This window comes from Ananas comosus, linkage group 22 (assembly GCF_001540865.1).
Source record: "Ananas comosus cultivar F153 linkage group 22, ASM154086v1, whole genome shotgun sequence".
Taxonomy (NCBI): domain Eukaryota; kingdom Viridiplantae; phylum Streptophyta; class Magnoliopsida; order Poales; family Bromeliaceae; genus Ananas; species Ananas comosus.
This window is the reverse complement of record NC_033642.1, coordinates 8,004,209-8,025,534: the sequence shown is the minus strand read 5'-3', so window position 1 is coordinate 8,025,534 and position 21,326 is coordinate 8,004,209. Positions and strand designations below refer to the sequence as shown.

General features: G+C 36.8%; 2 protein-coding genes across 3 annotated transcripts; one reads left to right on the top strand and one right to left on the bottom strand.

The window, feature by feature from the left end:
• On the top strand, positions 7,950–9,188 carry LOC109727115. Its single transcript, XM_020257013.1, has one exon. The coding sequence runs from the start codon at positions 7,950–7,952 to the stop codon at positions 9,186–9,188; it is 1,239 nt and encodes a 412-aa protein (XP_020112602.1).
• LOC109726974 (serine/threonine-protein kinase STY46-like) lies at positions 10,496–19,403 on the bottom strand. 2 transcript variants are annotated; one of them, XM_020256804.1, is made up of 16 exons: positions 18,941–19,403; positions 18,432–18,546; positions 17,548–17,639; positions 17,295–17,414; positions 16,016–16,070; positions 14,711–14,821; positions 13,917–13,967; positions 13,620–13,774; positions 13,430–13,516; positions 13,065–13,138; positions 12,751–12,926; positions 12,280–12,375; positions 12,083–12,163; positions 11,935–11,988; positions 11,023–11,157; positions 10,496–10,936 (listed from the first exon to the last, which is right to left on the bottom strand). In XM_020256804.1, exons 1-16 carry the CDS (start codon positions 19,144–19,146, stop codon positions 10,868–10,870), a joined length of 1,677 nt encoding a protein of 558 aa, XP_020112393.1. In that variant the 5' UTR covers positions 19,147–19,403; the 3' UTR covers positions 10,496–10,867. The 2 variants fall into 2 exon arrangements, with proteins under 2 accessions (XP_020112393.1, XP_020112392.1); XM_020256803.1 differs by having other exon boundaries at positions 13,430–13,537; positions 18,941–19,402.

The following is a 21,326-nucleotide window of genomic DNA, read 5'->3' as shown; positions in this document are numbered from 1 at the left end:
TCGGGAGATCCGCGCAATAACTACACTGCGAACATTTGGGAGTATCAGCTCAAGAACGTTATCGCGCACAGGCGCAGCGTCGAGGGTGAGTGCAGAGTGTATTCTCCGTGGCCGCAGCTTTGGTGGGTTCCTCCGAATCTCCACAAGAAATTGGGTGAGTGAAGCCATTTTTTTTCATTGTGTTTCGCCACGGTTCCGAGGTCGAACACCTTACGGGTGTGGCCCTTTTTTGTTCTCTAGATGTTCGGCAATTTGCCCCTGAGGGTGTTGGATCTCTTTTGTTTTTCTTGCTCAGGAGAAAATAGTGACTAAATAAGTAATCACAGATGTTGGTGCAACGTGTTGATGGTAATGCCATGTTCTTGAATCGGGTGAGCTCAAGCCGTAAACGATTAATTTTCTAACATCANCCGCCACCTACGCCACCCTCCGCGGCGTGTGCCGGAGTTGGAGAGCCGCGCTCCCCGCCACCGTGCCCGGCCCGCACCGCCTTCCCCCGCAGCTCCCCTTCCTCCTCCTCTTCTTTAGCCGCTGCCGCGCTGATGATCCCGCCCACCCCGCCTTTTTCTCCCTCACCAGCAATCGCACCTTCGCCCTCCGCCACCTCGCCGACGCCCATGAGAGCGTCTGCATCGGCTCCTGCTACGGGTGGCTCTTCCTCCTCTTTCCCGATTTTAACCTTGTCCTCCGCAACCCCGTCACGGGCGACACGATCCGACTCCCTCCCCTCGACGGCACCATCGGCCTCGCCTCCCCCGACCCCTTCATGAGGAATCTGCTGTTCGAGCACCACTTTTTTATCCGCCGAGCCATCTTATCCTCCGACCCTTCCGCCGACTGCGACTTCTTGGTGGCCCTCTTCGTCGACACAGCAACATCCCGCTGCTTGACCTGGGGGAGCGGTGACCGCCTCTGGACCATCCGCGAGCACCCCAAGTTCGTTCCCCAAGAAATCATATTTTACAGAGACCGCTGCTGCTTCGCCATTGGGCCCAACGGAGACTGCGCGATCTTCGACTTCGCCTCAGCAACGGACGGCGGCAGTAGCAGTGGCGGTGGCGGCTTCTTCACGAGAATGCCCAAATTGCCGGTTTTGGGAACGCCGTTCTTGGTCGAATCGGCGGGGAATGTGTGGCTGGTTATGGTGAATTTTACTACCCCAGGAAAAGAAACCGAATTTATATTTTGTAGGCTCGACTTCAGCAGATTGCCGGAGAAGGTAATGGTGGTGCCCAGAGGCTTTGATCTCGGCGGCCAGATCTGGTTCTTGGGGCAATGCAACTCGATGTCGGTGGCATCGACGCATTTCCCCGGATTCGAAGGCGATAGCATCTACCTCGCTGAGATCAATTGGTACAGTTCGGAAGATCCGCGCAATAACTACACTGCGAACATTTGGGAGTATCAGCTCAAGAACGTTATCGCGCACCGGCGCAGCGTCGGGGGTGAGTGCAGAGTGTATTCTCCGTGGCTGCAGCTTTGGTGGGTTCCTCCGAATCTCCACAAGAAATTGGGTGAGTGAAGCCATTTTTTTCATTGTCTTTCGCCACGGTTCCGAGGTCGAACACCTTACGGGTGTGGCCCTTTTTTGTTCTCTAGATGTTCGGCAATTTGCCCCTGAGGGTGTTGGATCTCTTTTGTTTTTCTTGCTCAGGAGAAAATAGTGACTAAATAAGTAATCACAGATGTTGGTGCAACGTGTTGATGGTAATGCCATGTTCTTGAATCGGGTGAGCTCAAGCCGTAAGCGATTAATTTTCTAACATCATACGGCCTATGATTTTGGTTCGAGTTTGGCTCATTTATTACAGGCCGAGCTCGAACAAGCCAAATACTGAGTTGAACAACCGAACACGAGCGGGCTCGCTCATTTGCCTGCTCCCCGTTCCCCCTCCTCCGCGGCATCCACGCGGTGTACTAGTTTTACATGTTGGGGATTGTCCCCAACGTGAGGAGAGAAGCGAGGAATTATCTCGACATGCAAATTAATTTTATTGTATCAAATTAAAAAAAAAATGCTAACAACGATTCACTTGGGATTTCGTTGTTCATAATAGGACCAAAATTAGTGACTTTTCTTTTTCGCCTTTTTTTTATCCTTATTTTCTTGGGAGAACATTTGGTTCAAGGAATTAAGATGGTCATCTGAAATTACTTCACCAATTCTTTTTCGCCTTTTTTTTTTCCCATTTTCGCCTTTTTTTTTCCCTTATTTTCTTGTGAGAAAATTTGGTTGAAGGAATTAAGATGGGCATCTGAAATTACTTCACCAATTAATATGGTCGTCCGAAATTACAGAAGAATTATATTTGCAATATAAGACACAAGTTGTTAAATTACTTCACCAATTAATATGGTCATCCGAAATTACAGAAGAATTATATTTGCAATATAAGACACAAGTTGTTAAATTATGTAAAATAATTATTATTTTTCAGATGTTTAAGTAGGTGGAGATTGATTTATAGGATCATTGGCGTTATTCATTAATTCTAAAAATTCGAACAGTTAGAAATACGCAACTAATTTATTTAAAGCGGACAGCCAAAATATTTATGAATTTCGATTGTGACTCGACCCAACCTAACCTCTCGCCATTTTGAACTAGACTCGGCCTAACTCAGCTTGTTGGCCTCTTTAAGCCAACAATCTCTTTCCAAAACATGCACAAATTCGCAACATAAAAAAAAATTGAATCCATGACTGCTGGCTCTGATACGATCTTAAATTATATAAAACAACTGTTATTCTGTAAACACTTAAGTTTTGAAAGAATAACGTTAATATGATATCGGAGTATGAGATTCTGAGTTCGAGCCATGCCGAGCTCTTAGAATAATTGATTACCTCATATTTAATTCAAGTCCACGTTATGAGTCTATCAAAAAGTCTCAAACCTAAATGTGGAATGAAATGTTAAATATAAAAATATAAAAATATCATTCTCTACCGGCTTAAGCTTTACATAATTTAACACAAGTAAATAGAGTTGACTTAATTTTCTTGATTTCATGATCATATTTTCATGGAATAGTTTTTTTTTTATGAACAAAAATTTAGTGAGGATGATTTGCAACGTGAGACAGTTACACCCATCTACTTTGAAATTTGTGCTAGTCTATGTGATGATCAGTAGAGATAAACCATCCCTCTCTCCGCGTTGCATCCTCTCTATTTATAGATATATAGATATCAGTTAAGGTGTCCCGCGCGATGCGGCTGGAAGATAATACAATAATAAATTATTATAATTATTAATATTATTTTTTTTATTATGCATTAATATTTTTAAATATTATTTATCTCAGTATTGAATAATAAAAAATTAAAGATGAAATTAAAGTAGATTTCTTTCTAAAAATATTTAAATCTAATAAGTAAAATAAATAAATTAGTATAAAATAAAACAAAAAATCAGTAGGTAATACAACTAATAAAGTATTTGATTCCAAAATTTTAGATTAGTGAAAAAATCAGTAGGTAATTATCAGAAAGCACAAAAAAAAAAGATTAATAAAAAGGCATTCGAAATCAAAATAGATATTTTTTACACTGTAAAAAAATTCAACTACCAAATAAATAATCTAATATTATTATATTATTATTAGATAAATTAATTCTTAAAAAAATTGTGTGGACCCCACAACTCTCCAAAATGAGAATAGGCCTTCTTTAGTGTTGCCAATTCATATATGTTTTGAGGACTAAAGTGAAAAGCATGCAAAATTTAAAGATCAAAATTGGCATGCAAAAAAAAAGTTAAATGGGCGATGGCATGATAATTTCGTTAATTCTAAAATATTTTTTAACCGTTGTTATTTTATCATGAAATTTAGATGCTTGAAAAAATTTAGGAACAAGAAAAAATAGTGGAAAGTTTAGGAAGCACTATACAATTAATCCTAAAAAAAATTCTAAAAAAATTTGTGGGCCACACAACCCTATAAGGGGAGGTCTTTTTTGGGTTCCCAATTAGATGAAATTTTAATTTTGTTATCTTAATTATTAAAAAATAAGATTTCTCAACGTAATAAAATTTTATATTTGATGTAGAAAAAAAAATGTTAATATTTATTAGATGAAATTTTAATTTTATTATTAAAACATAGGGTTGATTCATGCGATAAAATTTTACACTTACTGTAAGAAAAATTGAGAAAAGAAAAAAGTGGTCCCAAACTCCCAACCGGAAGCCCTCCAAACCCAAGGAGGCTTCCTTTGGGTTCACAAATTATATATATATATTATATATATATATATATATATATAATATATATATTTATATAGATAGATATAGTAGGCTAGGCCACTATACTATATGAGTATTGGACCATTCGTACTCATAAGTTTGTTTTTGATGATAGCGAACTCCGAATCGACGATCCACTCCGTTAAATAATGATCTAGAGTATTTAAAACTTCTAAAAATAAATTTCGTTAATTTTCGAAATCATAATAACTCTATCAAGCGGCATAAAATGAACGCGTCAAATCGAACGATGTCTTAAATGGATGATCGGATCCTTCAATTTAAGATCAAGTTTTTGATCTTTATTAGGTACGGAATAGAATTTTCTATCAAAAATTCAACCTATTCGGATTCTTTGCACCGTTAAACTAGCAAGTATTCCATACGGCCGTTAAAAATGTCAATTTTGTGAGCTTTTGATCGTAAGTTAAATAATGTCGAAAAATTAGAAATTTGATTTCTAGATGTTTCAAATGTTCTGCGATAAACGTTTAACGGTGTGGATCGTCGATTCGGAAGCTCTATCATCAAAAACAACGTATGAGTACGAGGCGATCGTACTCATAATAGTATAGTAGCCGGACTCTCTATATATATATATATATATATATATATATATAATATAGAGAGAAGAGAGAGAGAGAGAGGAGAGGAGAGAGAGAGAGAGGTCGGCTACTATACTATTAATAGCACGAAGCTACTGTACTACCAAGTTTTCCGCCGTAGAGATCTACCGTTTTGATCATTTTCACCTGTTAAATCATACTATCAACAAACCACTTACTCAGCCTAGGGGGCCCACATCATCATAAACGCACATCTCTTAATCCAATGTGCGAAAAACTGTTACACCAATAACTGTGTGCTATTAATAGTATATTAGCTAGTTCATATATATATATATATAATATATATATATATATACTATATATATAATATATAGAGTATATATATATATTATAATATATGCTGGTTACTATACTCTTATAAGTATAGACCCCTTGTATCATAAATTTTAACGTTGATTGATGGATGTGTGGTTAGATGATGGTGGTTCCCACTTAGAATGATAGTGGTCCTTAGGTTTAGTAGATAGTTGGTTAAATAGTATAATCTAACGGATGGATATATTCATGGAATAACTAAGAACCGAAAACTTATAAGTATAAGGGAGTCAATACTCATAAAAGATATGTAGCTGGGAGCGCCTGCTGCTTGCTCTCAGGAAGCACGGAGGCCTCCGTGCTCCTGACATTTTCGATGATAGAGTTTCCGAAGCGACGATCGACATCTGTTTAAACTTGATCTAGCGTATTTAAAGTTTCTAGAAAATAATTTGCGATTTTTCGATATCATTTACCTAGCAATCGAAAGGATTCACAAAATCACATAATTTTAACGACTGAAAATAAAAATTCCATAAAACGTGGTGATATAGCACTAAAATTTTTTATCAGAAATATTGATTTTTTTGTAGATAGTATAAAGAATTTTGTTTCAAAATTTCATCTGATTTGAATATTTACACCGTTAAACTTGGAAAACGGCAGATATCACCCATTAAAAATTATGGATTTTGAATCTTTCGATCACTAGGTAAATGATATCAAAAAATCGCAAAATTATTTCTAGAAACTTCAAATGCCGCTAGATCAAGTCTAACGGAGACGATCGTCGATTCGAAAATTTCATCATCGAAACGGCTCAGGAGCACGGTGGCCTCCGTGCTCCTTAGAGTACAGCAGCTGCTCTAGCAGCTGAACTCTTCTCTTCTCTCTCTCTTCTCTCTCTCTCTCTTCTCTCTCTCTCTCTCTCTTCTCTCTCTCTATATATATATATATATATATAGTATATAATATAAAATTATGCTACTATCAATAGTATCAAACGCCTTTGATATTATTGAGTTTTTGCCGTTGGGATGAAAAGATGTGCAGTTAGGATGATAGTGGTCCCCGTTAAATGATAGTGGTCCCCTAGGGTTGAGTACGTGGTTGGTTTAATAGTATAATCTAACGATTGGAAATGATCAAAGGGTAGAGTTCTAATAGTAGAAAACTCAATAGTATCAAGGGTTTAGTACTATCGATAGTATAGTACCCGAACTATATATATATATATTATATAATATATATATATTATATATATATATATATAATTATATATTATATATATATATATATATATATTATATATAATTAAGTCCTATTGCTTTTAAAAGTACCGAGTTATTGTTGCTTGTAAGTTTTCGGCCTTGAATTAAGTGATGTGCGGTATAGAATGATGTAGGCCCCCTAGAGTTGAGTGTTTAGTTGGTTAAATAGTATAATCTAACGGGTAAAATGATTAAAAGCGTAGATTTAATGGTAAAAAATTCACAAGCACCAAGTGCTTGGTGCTTTTGTAAGCACCATAGCTAGACTCCTCTCTCTCTCTCTCTCTCTCTCTCTCTCTCTCTCTCTCTCTCTCTCTCCTCTCTCTATATATATAATATATATATATTATATATATATAGAGGAGAGAGAGAGAGAGAGAGAGATGAGCCTAGAATACTCTCGATAGTAAACGAGCATTTTACTATCGAGTTGTTTTCGATGATAGAGCTTCCAAATTGACGATCGGCTCCGTTAAATATGGATCTAAACCATTTAAACTCTTAGAAATCAAATTTCACGCACTTTTGATATTGTTCTTTTATCATCTAGTGAACAAAAAATGAATTGTGGAAAATGAATATTCTTTAAAAATGATCGATAGGCAGTCTTGTAATCAAGATCAAGAGTATAGATCTTGTTTTAAATAGTTTAAAGAATTTTCTAACAAAAATTCAATTGATTTGGATATCTTTACACCGTTAAACGAAAAAACGTCTCTTATCCACCATTAAAATTACAAATTTTGAATCCCTTTGATCATTAGGCAAATGATGTCGAAAAGATTTGAAATTTGATTTCTAAACACTTTAAGTGGTATAGATCATGTTCAACGGAGCCGATCGTCAATTTGGAAGCTTTATCATCGAAAACAACTCGATAGTAAAATGCCCCGTTTACTATCGAGAGTATTCTAGCTCAACTCTATATATATATATAGTAGGTCTTGTGTGCTATTAGGAGCACGGAGCCCTCCGTGCTCCTAAATTGTTTTTGATGATGGAGTTTTCGAATCGACGATCGGCTCCGTTAGAATTGATCTAGCATGTTTGAAGTATCTACAAAATAAATTTTGCGGTTTTTCGATATTATTTACCTATCGATCAAAAGGGTTTAAAATCAATAATTTTTAATGGTTGATGTATACCGTTTGCAAATTTAACGATGTAGAAGTATTCAAATCAGATAAAATTTTGATAGAAAATTCTTTATACTATTTATAGCAAGATCAATATGTTTGATCGAAAATTTTAATACTATATCACCACTTTTTGTGAGATTTTTATTTTCAGCCTTTGATTTTGAACCCTTTCGATCGTTAGGTAATGATATCGAAAAATTACAAAATTTATTTTCTAGATACTTTAAATATGCTAGATCAAGTTTAACGGAGCCGATCGTCGATTCGTAAGCTCCATCATTAAAAATGATTTAGAAACACGGAAGCCTTCATGCTCCTAATAGCATCCTAATAGCACACAAGACCTACTCAATGTAGTCCCCGTTCCCCCTCTTTTCGAATCTCAGTTAGTTAATAGGCGCCAAGGATGGAGACTCGTGATCCAAAGAGAAGGAGGGCAACCTACAACAGTTGGTCGCACTTTACGACCGACATCCTCATCGACGTTGCTTCCAAGCACGTGACCTCCGCCGCCACCTACGCCACCCTCCGCGGCGTGTGCCGGAGTTGGAGAGCCGCGCTCCCCGCCACCGTGCCCGGCCCGCACCGCCTCCCCCCGCAGTTCCCTTTCCTCCTCCCTTTCTTTAGCCGCTGCCGCGCTGATGATCCCGCCTACCCCGCCTTCTTCTCCCTCACCACCAATCGCACCTTCGCCCTCCGCCACCTCGCCGACGCCCATGAGAGCGTCTGCATCGGCTCCTGCTACGGGTGGCTCTTCCTCCTCTTTCCCGATTTTAACCTTGTCCTCCGCAACCCCGTCACGGGCGACACGATCCGACTCCCTCCCCTCGACGGCACCATCGGCCTCACCTCCCCCGACCCCTTCATGAGGAATCTGCTGTTCGAGCACCACTTTTTCATCCGCCGAGCCATCTTATCCTCCGACCCTTCCGCCGACCGCGACTTCTTGGTGGCCCTCTTCGTCGACACAGCGACATCCCGCTGCTTGACCTGGGGGAGCGGTGACCGCCTCTGGACCATCCGCGACCACCCCAAGTTCATTCCCCAAGAAATCATATTCTACAGAGACCGCCGCTGCTTCGCCATCGGCCCCAACGGAGACTGCGCCATCTTCGAGTTCGCCTCAGCAACCGACGGGGGCAGCAGCAGTGGCGGCGGCGGCAGCTTCTTCACGAGAGTGCGCAAATTGCCGGTTTTGGGAACGCCATTCTTGGTCAAATCAGCGGGGAATGTGTTGCTGGTTATGGTGAATTTTATTACCCCAGGAAAAGTAGGCAGATTTACATTTTGTGGGCTCGACTTCAGCACATTGCCCGACAAGGTAACGGTGGTGCCCGCAGATATCGGCGGCCGGATCTGGTTCTTGGGGCAATGCAACTCAATGTCGGTGGCGTCAACGCATGTCCCTGGATTCGAAGGCACTAGCGTCTACCTCACGGAAATCTATCAGCATACTTCGGAAGATCCACGCAATAACTACACTGCAAACATTTGGCAGTTCCAGCTCAAGAACGTCATTGTGGGCCGGCGCCGCATCGAGCTTGAGTGCAGAGTGCGCAGCATCGAGGGTGAGTGCAGAGTGTATACTCCATGGCCGACGCTTTGGTGGGTTCCCCCGAATCTCCACAAGAAATTGGGTGAGTGAAGCCATTTTTTTCATTGTCTTTCGCCACGGTTCCGAGGTCGAACACCTTACGGGTGTGGCCTTTTTTTGTTCTCTAAGATGTTCGGCAATTTGCCTCTGAGGGTGTTGGATCTCTTTTGTTTTTCTTGCTGGGGGGAAAATAGTAACTAAAAGAGTAATCACAGATGTTGGTGCAATGTGCTGATGGTAATTTCATGTTCTTGAATGGAAAGAGATCACAATTAGTTTTGAGAAAGTTTTCTCTGTCACATTTATTACAAATATAATTTGCAACATCAGGTCAAATATCTTCATATTGTGTGCGATTATCAAATTATCCTTAATTGAGCTTTTCTGCATCTAACTTGGCACAAAATGATTGTTTTGTTGCGTATGTTTTTTTTTTTTTAAGAGAAAAATAGCATATTATCCGCTTTATCTATTTCTTTTAGAAATAAACTTAGCTTTGTATCATATTGATCTTACTGGATAATATTGCATTAAAACTGTTAGATGTGTCTCCAAATTTTGTAATCGATTTCAGTTTTAGCCTTCGACTCATCGATAATTTTATGGTGCGATAATTTTTTTTTCAAAAAATAAATTATAAAAAAAAAAAGAATGCATGTGGTAGGCAGCGGATCCGTTAAAAAGAACCCGTTTAGAAATTTTCTTCTCCACTTTTGCCCTAAATGCAATGAAGCATATTGCAATCTTCATAATATTGTATTCTCTTTTTCACATAATAAACTTTTTTTCTCCTCTGCCCATAATTTTTTCCTACAAAAAGTTTTTTAACGTAAATTTTTGTGTTCATTTTATTTTCTATTTTCTATGATTTGTCTACTTTATATTCGTCTATTACGTTTCTGTTTGTGCGCTCATCATTATATTTCGCCATCATGCCGATGACAAACACCTTATGGGGTTGGGCCCATTTTTGTTCTCTAGGTGTTCGGTAATTTGCCTCATAGATCTCTTTCGTTTTACTTGCCCAGAGTAAATAGTTACTGAGAAAAATCAGTACTCTAGGGGAAGTGTCTTGACATTAATGTCACGTATTTGGGTGGACAAATCATAATTGGTTTGAGTTCGCAGTAGGAATTTGTGCAAGAACTATGGGAAAAGGGTGTGATTTTTCTATATAGTTCCGTGCACAGAATTTTTTTTATGCAGGAAATTATTCTACCATGCAGTCGCAAAAAATCTTGCGTACAGAGCTGCGGATATTGTGCACCCGAATATGAGATTGGACACGCTAATTTTATGACCCTTTGCGTCAAACACATAAAACCTACAAGAAAACCTTAGTAAAATATCACAGCTCATTGAAAGATGCAAAACCAACAAAAGTTCTCTCATAACGACAAAAAGATTAACACAAACAACTGAGTTATGTTATCACTTCTTATGTGGAAAATTAAACTGTTTAGTAACATATGTGCTGAAAATACGTAACTCTTTTCCTACTGTACATACTTGTCAATGAGAAAAAACTAACAAATCACAGCACAGAAATGGAAGAACATGTTGATAACAAAAAACGAATTGCAACCTGACATTTGGGATTCTCGATTAAATAACAAAGTTATTAAAATAAAATACTGTACACTGAAATTGTGTACCTCATCGGAGGTACTAGAATTTCTGCAAGAGATCAACACACATGCAGATTGGAGTCATCGGACAGCATTCCAACTTCAATGGCCACGCCTTAGAACTGAAAGAAACCTTGATTTTTCCTTGTGGTGATCCGCATGCTCATCAATCTGTTCCATATATTTATTGATTAGAACACTAGGTAGTTAGCTACAGTAGTAATTGATGGCACGATAGTAAAATCCAATATACTAACCTCCTTGGCAATCTGTTGAAGAGTCGCCAATAGTTCAGTAAACTCTGGCCTTTTACTAGGGTCTTGTTGCCAGCACTCCTCAAGTAGATGAGCAAGTTTAGGATGGATGTCCTTTGGAATCAGAGGTCTAAGGCCCTGTAGAGAAAGCAGATAAGAAGCAATTTTCTAATGATTATAGGAAAACGTGCCCATGTTGTGAACTAGCTGAGCACACGCAAGTGATGCTAGTAATTTTGTGAAATTCTTAGCACACTCTCGGCAATCTAATAGAAACCAGTACAGATTCTTCTTGAAATATAACATCTGAGGTATTGTAGATCAGAACTATTGCACTAGCTTAGAAGCTAATTTAAGGGTCGACCTTGAGCACCCTTTTCATTAATCCTCATTAGGTATTGGCACTCTAATGGAATACTAATCTCAGTATTTCTAGATTTACCAATTCCTGATAGTTTTAAGCCACCAACGAGCACATTGTCTGATCAAAACTGGGCTGCTTTGATGATCCCAAGTTGGTTAACCAAGCATCCATAATTAAGTTCCAGATGTCCTAATCCTACTCAAGCTTAATATTGGCACCATTTCTAGAGAGATTTGCAGTTTTGATCTTATTGCAAACAAGAACTAATTGAGATATTTTTAGTTTCTTCAAGCGTATCTACTTGCCAGAATTACAATTGTGCCCTCCCAGCATGCATAGCAATTAGCGACTAGCATGTCACAAATGACGAAACTAGATAAAACCTTTCTGAACCCGTATCTAGTAGTATAAAACAAATCTAGCCTCTCATTTGTTTTAGAGCACTCTCCCACATAACAGAGCTCAAATATTTGCACAAATAAAAATTGCATCAGTTGATTGTGAAATAATTTTGGGTTCTGAGAATTAGTAAGTTCAAAGAGGACGCTTACCTTCTGAACTACACCAACTGCTGCTTGTAGTGGTGTTAGGTATTCATATGGAATCTGTCTCAATAAAAGATATTTTGTAAGTATAGACTCTAAAAATGACTTACTTTAGTTGATGACAGGCATGGCTTTACGAATATGGTGAAATTACCTTTCCTGTAAGCAGCTCCCACATCACTATTCCAAAGCTAAACACATCAGCCTTGTGGTCATAAGGCTTGTGCTCTATGACCTAAGTGAAACCAAACCACAAACCAGTAAGATTCTTGCCTCTAAATTGATACATAATCTCATAATTTATGACACATATAACTGGGAAAATATAGATACTTGAAATAGAAATATTACCTCAGGTGCCATCCAACGATATGTTCCAGTTTCTGCAGTCATAACCCCTGTTTCAGATTTGACTCGTGCAACTCCAAAATCAGCAACCTTAACAACCTGGCCAATGAATGATTTATTTGAGGTCAGATGCATCCAAATAATCTGATCCAAATTATAATTAGTAACAGGATAGATGCCCAGAGAAAGAAACTGAGGGGGATAAAAATTGTAAAAAGAAGGTACATTGAACCCAGTAATAAAAAGGGAAAAGAACCCAAACAGATCATCAAATATAAAACATTAACATTAAATAGATAATTTTTAGATAAGTAAACAAATCATTTACCATGAAAAACTCGTTCCTTCATCTTCCTGTGACAAGTCCTTATAATTTCAATTTCAAGAATTCTCTTATATACTAATTGCTAGGTTTAGATCCTACATCAATGTGTGCCACATATACTAACAACAGCACGTTGCTAAATCACTTGCCTCATTTTCATCCAGAAGGAGATTTGCAGCCTTCAAATCTCGGTGGACGATGTTGTTTTGGTGCAAGTAGCTCATTCCTTTTGATATATCAATCGCAACTCTTACTAAAGCTGGAAGCTTGAAACTACCTTTTCTTTTATGGAGGTAATCATACACACTGCCCCCTTGCATAAATTCTGTGGATAATACACAAAATAGGAAAAAAAAGAAAATCCTCAGCACCAACTACCAGCAAGAGAGAAGATTTATCAGCACCGCATTACATGGAATGACAGATCTGCTAACCGCTAGCCTAAGTATTTCTATGACCCTACCTGTAACAATACATAAGCTCGGAGGTTTGGTACATGCACCAATAAACTGCACAACATTCCTGTGGCGAACTTTTCTGAAAACAATAGAAGCTTACATGAAAACTTAGGCAGTTGAAGTTCAAAAAAAAAAGGATTCAAGCAAATAATTTCATGCGGGAAAGACATGGCGTATTTAGTTCTTCAAACCAAATTACAAGAAAATATAAGATGTTTGAAGGTTAATTTATGGTTTCACACCAGTGTAAAACTACATTAGCATGTCACAGGACCAGTTGTTCTTTGTCAAGTGAGGAAGGAGTAGGTGCTAAATAGAGAAAAACTAAATTACAATACTGTAAAAGTTAAAGCACTCTTTTCTAACCAACCTCATGATATACACTTCCTGAGCAAATTCCCGCAGCATATCCATATTTGTGCGTTCAGGCTTGAGTACTTTGATGGCAACATCCTGGCTACAGTATGTACCCCGATAACTAGAAAGAAGTTAAAATTTAAAACATGTAGTAATGTTACTGGAGAATGACATAAAGAATATTCTATGCAAGGAAAACTTACAGATCACCAAATGATCCAGATGCCATTTTGTTCCCGAATTTAAGTAGCTTGACATCAATTTCCCACTCATCAGTCCCATCTTTAGGTATTTCAACATGGTCAGGCTTGCCACGCTTGTTTTCCATTGCAGGAGCCCAGGAATCAGGCCATGCTTGCTGATGTTTTTCAAAGAAATGGACAAATTTCCAAAAGAAGAAAGGATTTAGAAGACATTGACTGCAAAAGTAATAATATACCAATATGTACGCAAGAAGTTCATGTAACAGAGAGAGAGAGAGAGAGAGAGAGAGAGAGTACCTCGATCCTATGAATTTCTTTCTGAATTGCTTCTCTGAGTTGCTCAGTTTCCTATATTAAATAAACAAGTTGGTGAGATTTATTCATCAATTACACAATAAGATCAAAAAAAAAAAAGTCCTGTAAAGGATTTTTTCACAATAGAAATGAAACAAAATGATAGATCTATTATGAAGAATTCTACATTGATTTATAACAAGTGGCAACACACATTTTAAATTTGATAAAGTGACCTTAAAGTTATTGATAAACCTTTGTATTTTTTTTAATAATCAACTAGCTCAAATTGATTTGTTCTCTACTCATCAAGGAGAGAGCTTGAAAGAATGAAAAGATAAACTTACTATTCGTAGCTTCTTAGCACTGCATTTGATATATTCATGTATGCATTTATGCAACAAACAACGTACAAAACCCTAAAAGACAAGCTAACTTGTGTTGCTGGTAAGCTGAAAACATTTTGTGTTCAGATTGAAAAGTCCTTCTTTCAATCTTCTTTACGTGCACAAGTGCAATGATAAGTTTCTGATGAACATCACTTCAGTACACCACATTGCTGGCATACTTGCTCAAATAACTAAAGCAGAAAGCACACAATCATAATGCAAATTCATTTTGCAGTTATATTTTATATGCAAAATTTGCACATAGTAGCAATATTTTGTAACATGCACAAAATACGGCATGTCAGACTTATCACCGCACTCGTGATAAAGTAAAGAGAAAATGTAACAGGACCCAGAGTAATGCCATAAACAAATGAGAAATGACAAATCGAAGGACCTAGGAAGTACCTCATAATGCCAGCCAACAACCACAAAAACATCTAGTGAGTAACCATCATTTGTTGAGAAGGCATGAGCTTCCTCAATATCAAGTCCAATCTCTCCAAGCAGAGAAGTCAGCTGAAATATCAAATTAAGGATGTCATCAGAAATCTTCATGAAAAAAGACGACACGAAAAGACGATCTGCAAATCTACATAGAGTGGAATAATAAGAATTCTGCATGACCCTTTAGAAGCCAGAGGCTGGATTTGCTAATACAAAAGCTGAGATCATGAAAAACATATTTGAAGTTCCTCATAGGAGAAATTTCTAGTATTTCTTGTACATAACTGTGTATAAACATTATTTATTTCCCACACGAACTAAGTCTAGCTAGATAAGGGAGGCGGAAAACTTTTCATATAGTTCTCTATGTTCTTTCTTTAATACTTTCTTTCAATCCATCCTGATCCTTATTTCTTTAAGCTTCATTTTTCAGTTTAATTTCCTATATATTTCCCTTACCTATTTTTTACTGGTTCATTGTGTTCTTCATCTAATTCTGATGCGTCTTCATTTCATTTTTCTTTGTGCTTTCTAGTTATTGTTTGTTCCTTCTCAATTTTTACGTTTTCTTTTTACTCTCTCTCTGCCTCTCCTCGGGGCTACAACCCAAGCTAACTTTCAACTTGAATTAGCTAATTCTTAATATCGAAAACCCCGGTGATAACAAAATTATTAATGAATCTGCCTCAAGGCAACAGTAATCACGATCAGTGCTCTGCGCCATGGTTTCCAAAGAAAAGAGCTTTCCTTTCATTCGGAGGGATCAGTACTTTAGGATAGATACTGTTCTGCTCTAGTTTATCATTCTCAAATCCTGTCTCTATCTCTTCCACAGCGAATACATCCACTTCATTCCATCCAGGCCTCCCCATCATACATCATAGAGGGGAGGTTTGGTCTTGCCTTGTTCCAGTGTCTCTGCAGATGATCTAGAAGGGGCTAGGTCTTGTTGTTTGTTGAGAAGGTAAATCTGCCATAACGATGTTTCCCGAAGCGACACTTCATTCCACTTGATTCATGCCCTGGCAGCTGAGGCTTGGCAGGATGGGAGTTAATTAAGGTCGAGGGAGCAAGGAAGAGTTTGTTATTCGCTATTGGCTTGGTACGGCCTATACATAATTGGGCCATGACGGTTTTGGCAAGGTCTTGAATGGATGCTAGAAATGTCGAATCTCTTGTTTGGAATAGCTCAATAAGACTTTGATGTTGTCTATGAAATGATAATTCAAATTCAAACATGTCTTGAGAAGATGACTTGAGTTATACCTCACTAAGAAGCTTTGGCTTGTCCAGCGATGCGAAAGTGATTTCATGAATAGGCCTGAAAGATCATACAATTCGGCATTATATGCGGCACTTACAGATTGAACACCAAGTATAAAGAAGCAGAATGTATGGAGTTTAAAATAAGCTTGAAGGAAAACAAATGCAGAAATAACAAAAGCAACTTAATAAAACGGATGACGAGTGTTACTATTAATTGTCCCATGGCTCACAGGTGAAGATGTACTATAAATAGGAAAAGAGAGAAAACAAAATCCAACTCTTTGGGAGAACTACTGAACTTGTAATCGACAAATTTAACAAATTTCAAACAATTAAGACGTAGGGACTTCTTATCAGCAGAACAAAGACTCCTCAGTGGTTGACTACAGAAGGAACAGACATACATGAAGATAAAAGGAAAGAAACTCAGTCACTCTAAATGATAAATAGACACAAAAAGGGGATATGGCTCCAGATCATATTCCATTAGCCGCAAAGGATTTCAGCGAGTCCAACCAGCAGAGCAGCCAGATTAACAGAACAAATAGTCTCAGCAACTATAGAACAAACAACGCAGTTGAATTAGAAGTTTTTGTTTTATTGTCCGTAAGGTTCTGCCCATAAAATTCTGTTCATTCGGAAAATGGATCTAGTGTTGACTAATCTATCAAGACCAAAGAACAACAATAGAATATACGATTGGGGTACAAATTCATGGCTGACTGGCTTTTTTTTTTTTTTGATGCTACATATAGGATGCAATTTAAGGACAAAGAATCCAATTCCTAAGGATCTACTATCCTACTTTTCAACAAAATCAACTAGAGGTATGTCAGTAGTGTATACAATAATCCTGTCATGAGACTCTAACGGCTTTGAAAAATCAAACCAAGTAAAATTCAAACTAAACAAAGATTTCCTTCTGCTACCAAAATGTAGCTTTTTAAAAGAAAATGAGACACAAAGGCACCCAGGATTACAAGACATCAAAATACTTAAATTCTAAAGTTAAAAATTTATGTCTTCGTGACGCAAATTAGAAGAAAACAGAAATCAAATACTGTCGGGGCAGCTCTTCATATTCATTTCATCCAGAAATCGCTAATAGTAGTGCTTACAATTCAACAATAATTATTTAGTTTTAAATGAGATAGGATTCCAAATATATTGCAACATTACTACCGAATAATTTATTTCATGACTTCATCTTGGATTAACATACTATTATAGGGGCAATAACTAATTGCAGACACAAAGACAGCCGAGAAACAAGCATAACCTGGCATTATGTTGAACAGAATCTACAACACTATCATCATCTTGGTCACCAGATTTGTCGGCTTCAAGAGAAAGAGCCTCAAGGTTCATAGATGAACCAAAAGCAGGAGGTGCATGAATGCTGAGGGAAATAGAAGACAAATTATGAAAAAAGAAAAGTTATGAGAAACAGTAAACAAATAACTTTGAAGGTGTGAGAACCAAAAATTGGACAGTTAGAAACATCATTTAAATGACAAAAGAAGCAAGCACACCTTTGTTTTCTCATTAAAGCAGAAGAAACTTTTTTGCCCATTGTGTTGGAAACAAAAGATTCATCCTGATCTTCATCGAAAACTGAAGATACCTAAAGAAGAAAAATATTACTGCGAGGTAATGCATAAAATGCAACGTTATCAACGTGGACTAGCCCATGTTAAGTTCAACTAAAGGAGAAAGAAAAAGAATGAGAATGTCAAAGCACAAAACTGAACTAAAACTAAAGACAATTCATGAGATAGCAGAATATTGAATCGGAATAATGAAAATGAAACCTCCATGTGTATAAGATATGAAAATAAAAATAACCGTAAAAAAATAATTTATTTCATTACATCGAATAACGGGACAGATAGAATATAAGTTTGCATAATTTGCCAAATTAGTAATCTAATTGAAACTATTCAATGAAGGTTGTTTGGTAGGTTGATGAGGTGATTCAACCAACAAAAGAAAAGGCTTAATGAGAATTCCACCACAATTATTCCTTCAGATTTACTGAGAGTTGTTAGCAAAGGAACATCATCCACAAAAGCCAGGAGAGACCGCTTGCCTCGACCAAAATACAAACTGCACCAAATAGAAACTAGAGCCAGGTAGCACTAGCAAGGTAGAAACTCGTATATAGTGAACAGCAACTGTTGTACCATAACAGACAAGAATTAAACAAGTCGGCAAACTGTATTATTTCAAAAGCATCTCATTTCGACAGCTTTTACAGGTAAGTGAATTGTAATAAATCCTAGATTAAAAAAGATAAAAAAAATTAAAAAAAAAAGTTTTGCCCAAATATAGAAATATTGCATGAATTAAATGAAAATCAACCAAGCCTTCACGAATCGACATGCAAGAAGATGAAGAGCATTATGAAATCCTTTACCTGAATTATCCGCACCCAGAAAGCTAGCTGGTTAGGAGGATCGCGAGCCAGCCCCAGCAACTTCTTATGCATTAGAACATCTTCTGCCCTCTCAACATTCACATCAAGTGCGTATCTACAACAGCAATCGAATGAGGAACAGAACAAAATCAAAGGTCAGGCCCTGAGCAAACAAACAAGACAGGCATATACCGATCAACAAACTCATTCAACCAATCAGTTTTTTTGCGGCTTAAACAGATGATCAAAAACATCAATCATAAACTCTAAATTCCAAGCATCATAATCCTAAAAGCAAATTCCACATCTATTGACCATTATTTCCTCATCAGAGTTTTTTCTTTGTTCTTTGCTCTACTTGCAAGTTGCAACAGCATCAGAACGAATGCAGAGATAACGACATCTACGAATTGAAACCACTAATCTAGCAATCGAAATCACCCAATCACAAGGTAAAAATGGGAATCTTCCATCAGAAAGAGTGAAAACATGGAGAGAGAGGAATCTACCGCGCAGGGAGGCTGTTGAAATGAGCCCAAAGCTCATCCTCAAAGGCGGGGGTGAGCGCCTCGGGCACATTCGATGCCCTAAGTCGACGAACGACCTCATGGTACACATCAAGCTTATGCTGCTGCTGATGCTGTTGCTGATTTCGCCCGTGTCCGTGCTCCGGATCACCCGTACGGTTGTTCTCCTTCTCCTCATCCATCGCCATTAACGATCTTACTCGACCAAGGAGAGGAGAAACGAAGCGAAATTGAGCCGAATCAGTGAAGAGACCCCTATTCCTCTTCCTCTTCTTCTTCTTCTTCTTCGAAATCGATCGAGTTCTCTACTCAACGAAGAACTCGAAGAAGCGATTGCGATCGCAAGCCCCCATGGCTACTCAATACGCGGAGGAGCGAAAGAGATCGAAAAAAAATGGAGAGAGAGAGAGAGAGAGAGAGAGAGAGAGAGAGAGAGGGGAGGGTTTGAGCAGGTTGAAGAGTATGATTCGGGATGGTTCGTTTTGTTCGTTCAATGGAGTGCTTTAATAGGCGCGGTAATTGTCAACGGATTTATCTAGTCAACGCTTTTTTAAAATAATATATATCATCATCATATCATAATGCGATTTTATCCGGGGATTTAAATTGTAATTCATCTGATAATGACGTTTAGAATACGTGTGCTTTTCTGGTTGGACAAAAATTATACGGGGAATGGCCCAAACAATTTTTGTTTGGGGACAATCCCGGATGGGCGCCGTGTGGCACCGGAGCCACGTGGGCCCATGGCCTCCGTTGATCTCCCAGCAGGGGGTGGAGTCGGGTTACTTTTTTTAGTGATGCACCCAGTGCACTATTTTTAATTTAAAATTTTATTTTTTTATTTTGTAATTATAATCTAATATAATATTTTTTATATATATATATATATATATAATGATATTTTAAATATATATGTAAATAAAAAAACATGTGATTATTTTAACGATAATTTAACGAAGTGTGTAAAAAAAAAAAAAAAACAAAAATTACATGATACTTAAATGATATAGTTAAAACAATATGATATGAAAAAAAATTAGTAGTAAACCATAGAGGATATATGAAGTTTTCTGAAGATCTTAATTTTCATGGATTCAAACTATTTATTATTTTTTAAAAAATATCCTACTATGGTATAGCTCATCTCTAGTTAATATCCTTAAATTAAAATGTACTATTTTTTGCGTAATATTTTATGTGAAAATTTACCAATAATAATGAAGTGTTATATTTTATAAATAACATGCAAATTAAAGGCAGATAAAAAAATATAATTTTAATAATTTATAAAATATAACATTTTATTATTCTATTTAATTAAAGTTCTAAAATAAAATAAAATAAAAATTGCCGAACAGAAAAGTGTTAGAATAGTAAAAGCTAATATATGGGGGCTAAAAATCAGTTTATAAGTTGTGATCAGAATATTAGTGGCATAAAGATTAATGAGCTATTAATATCATGGTATCACAGTTTAATCTCAATTAATGTACTTTAGAATTGAAAATCAAATTGAACAAAATCTTAAAAACGAAAAGAGAAACAAATAGTTAAATCAAACTGAACCAAATTAAATTTGATCTTCTTTTGATCTATTTTTTCGCATAGTAATAGATCATTTCGGCTTACATCGCATGACTAGCATACATAAACTTTGATTGAAAAAAGGAGCAAACATAAACTTTGATTGAAAAAAGAGGGGGAAAAACATAGAACGAATTGAACAGCATATATAGAAGAGTCCTCCAAATTAAATTATTCAAGAAATTTTAAAAGTGTTNTAATCTGTTCGAGTGTTAGTAGATCGAAGAGTTAAATAAATAGTTTTAACATTTTTACTTACATATCAACCGCCCTCATGCAAGTAGTAAATAATATAATAATAATAATAATAATAATAATTTGATGACTAATATTCGAGATTCCAAATTTAAAACCTAATTATTTTATATTTTTAATTAATTTTATATCTAATGAGATAGATACATAGTGATCTGGAGATTTGTCATTCACTTCATCTGATTATTATTATTATTATTATTATTATATTAAAAAAAAAACTTTTTGTATTACAAACCGGCATAGTCATGTTGGTTGGCAAGATTATCTCAGAGGAATATGCTATTCCGCGTTACAGTTATCCACACGGGGATAGAACGGATAACATATTTAATTGGCTAAACTATACTTAATTATTGTGCTCAAAGTATAACTGTTATTACGCTTTGTTAATTCTTACATTATAATTTATTATAATTTTTGGCTTGAATATTGTAAATTATTGCAATCAAATTTTTACAAATTTAATTATTATTAGTTAATTAAATATTGATGCGCGATTGATGTGAAAGTAATATAATATTTT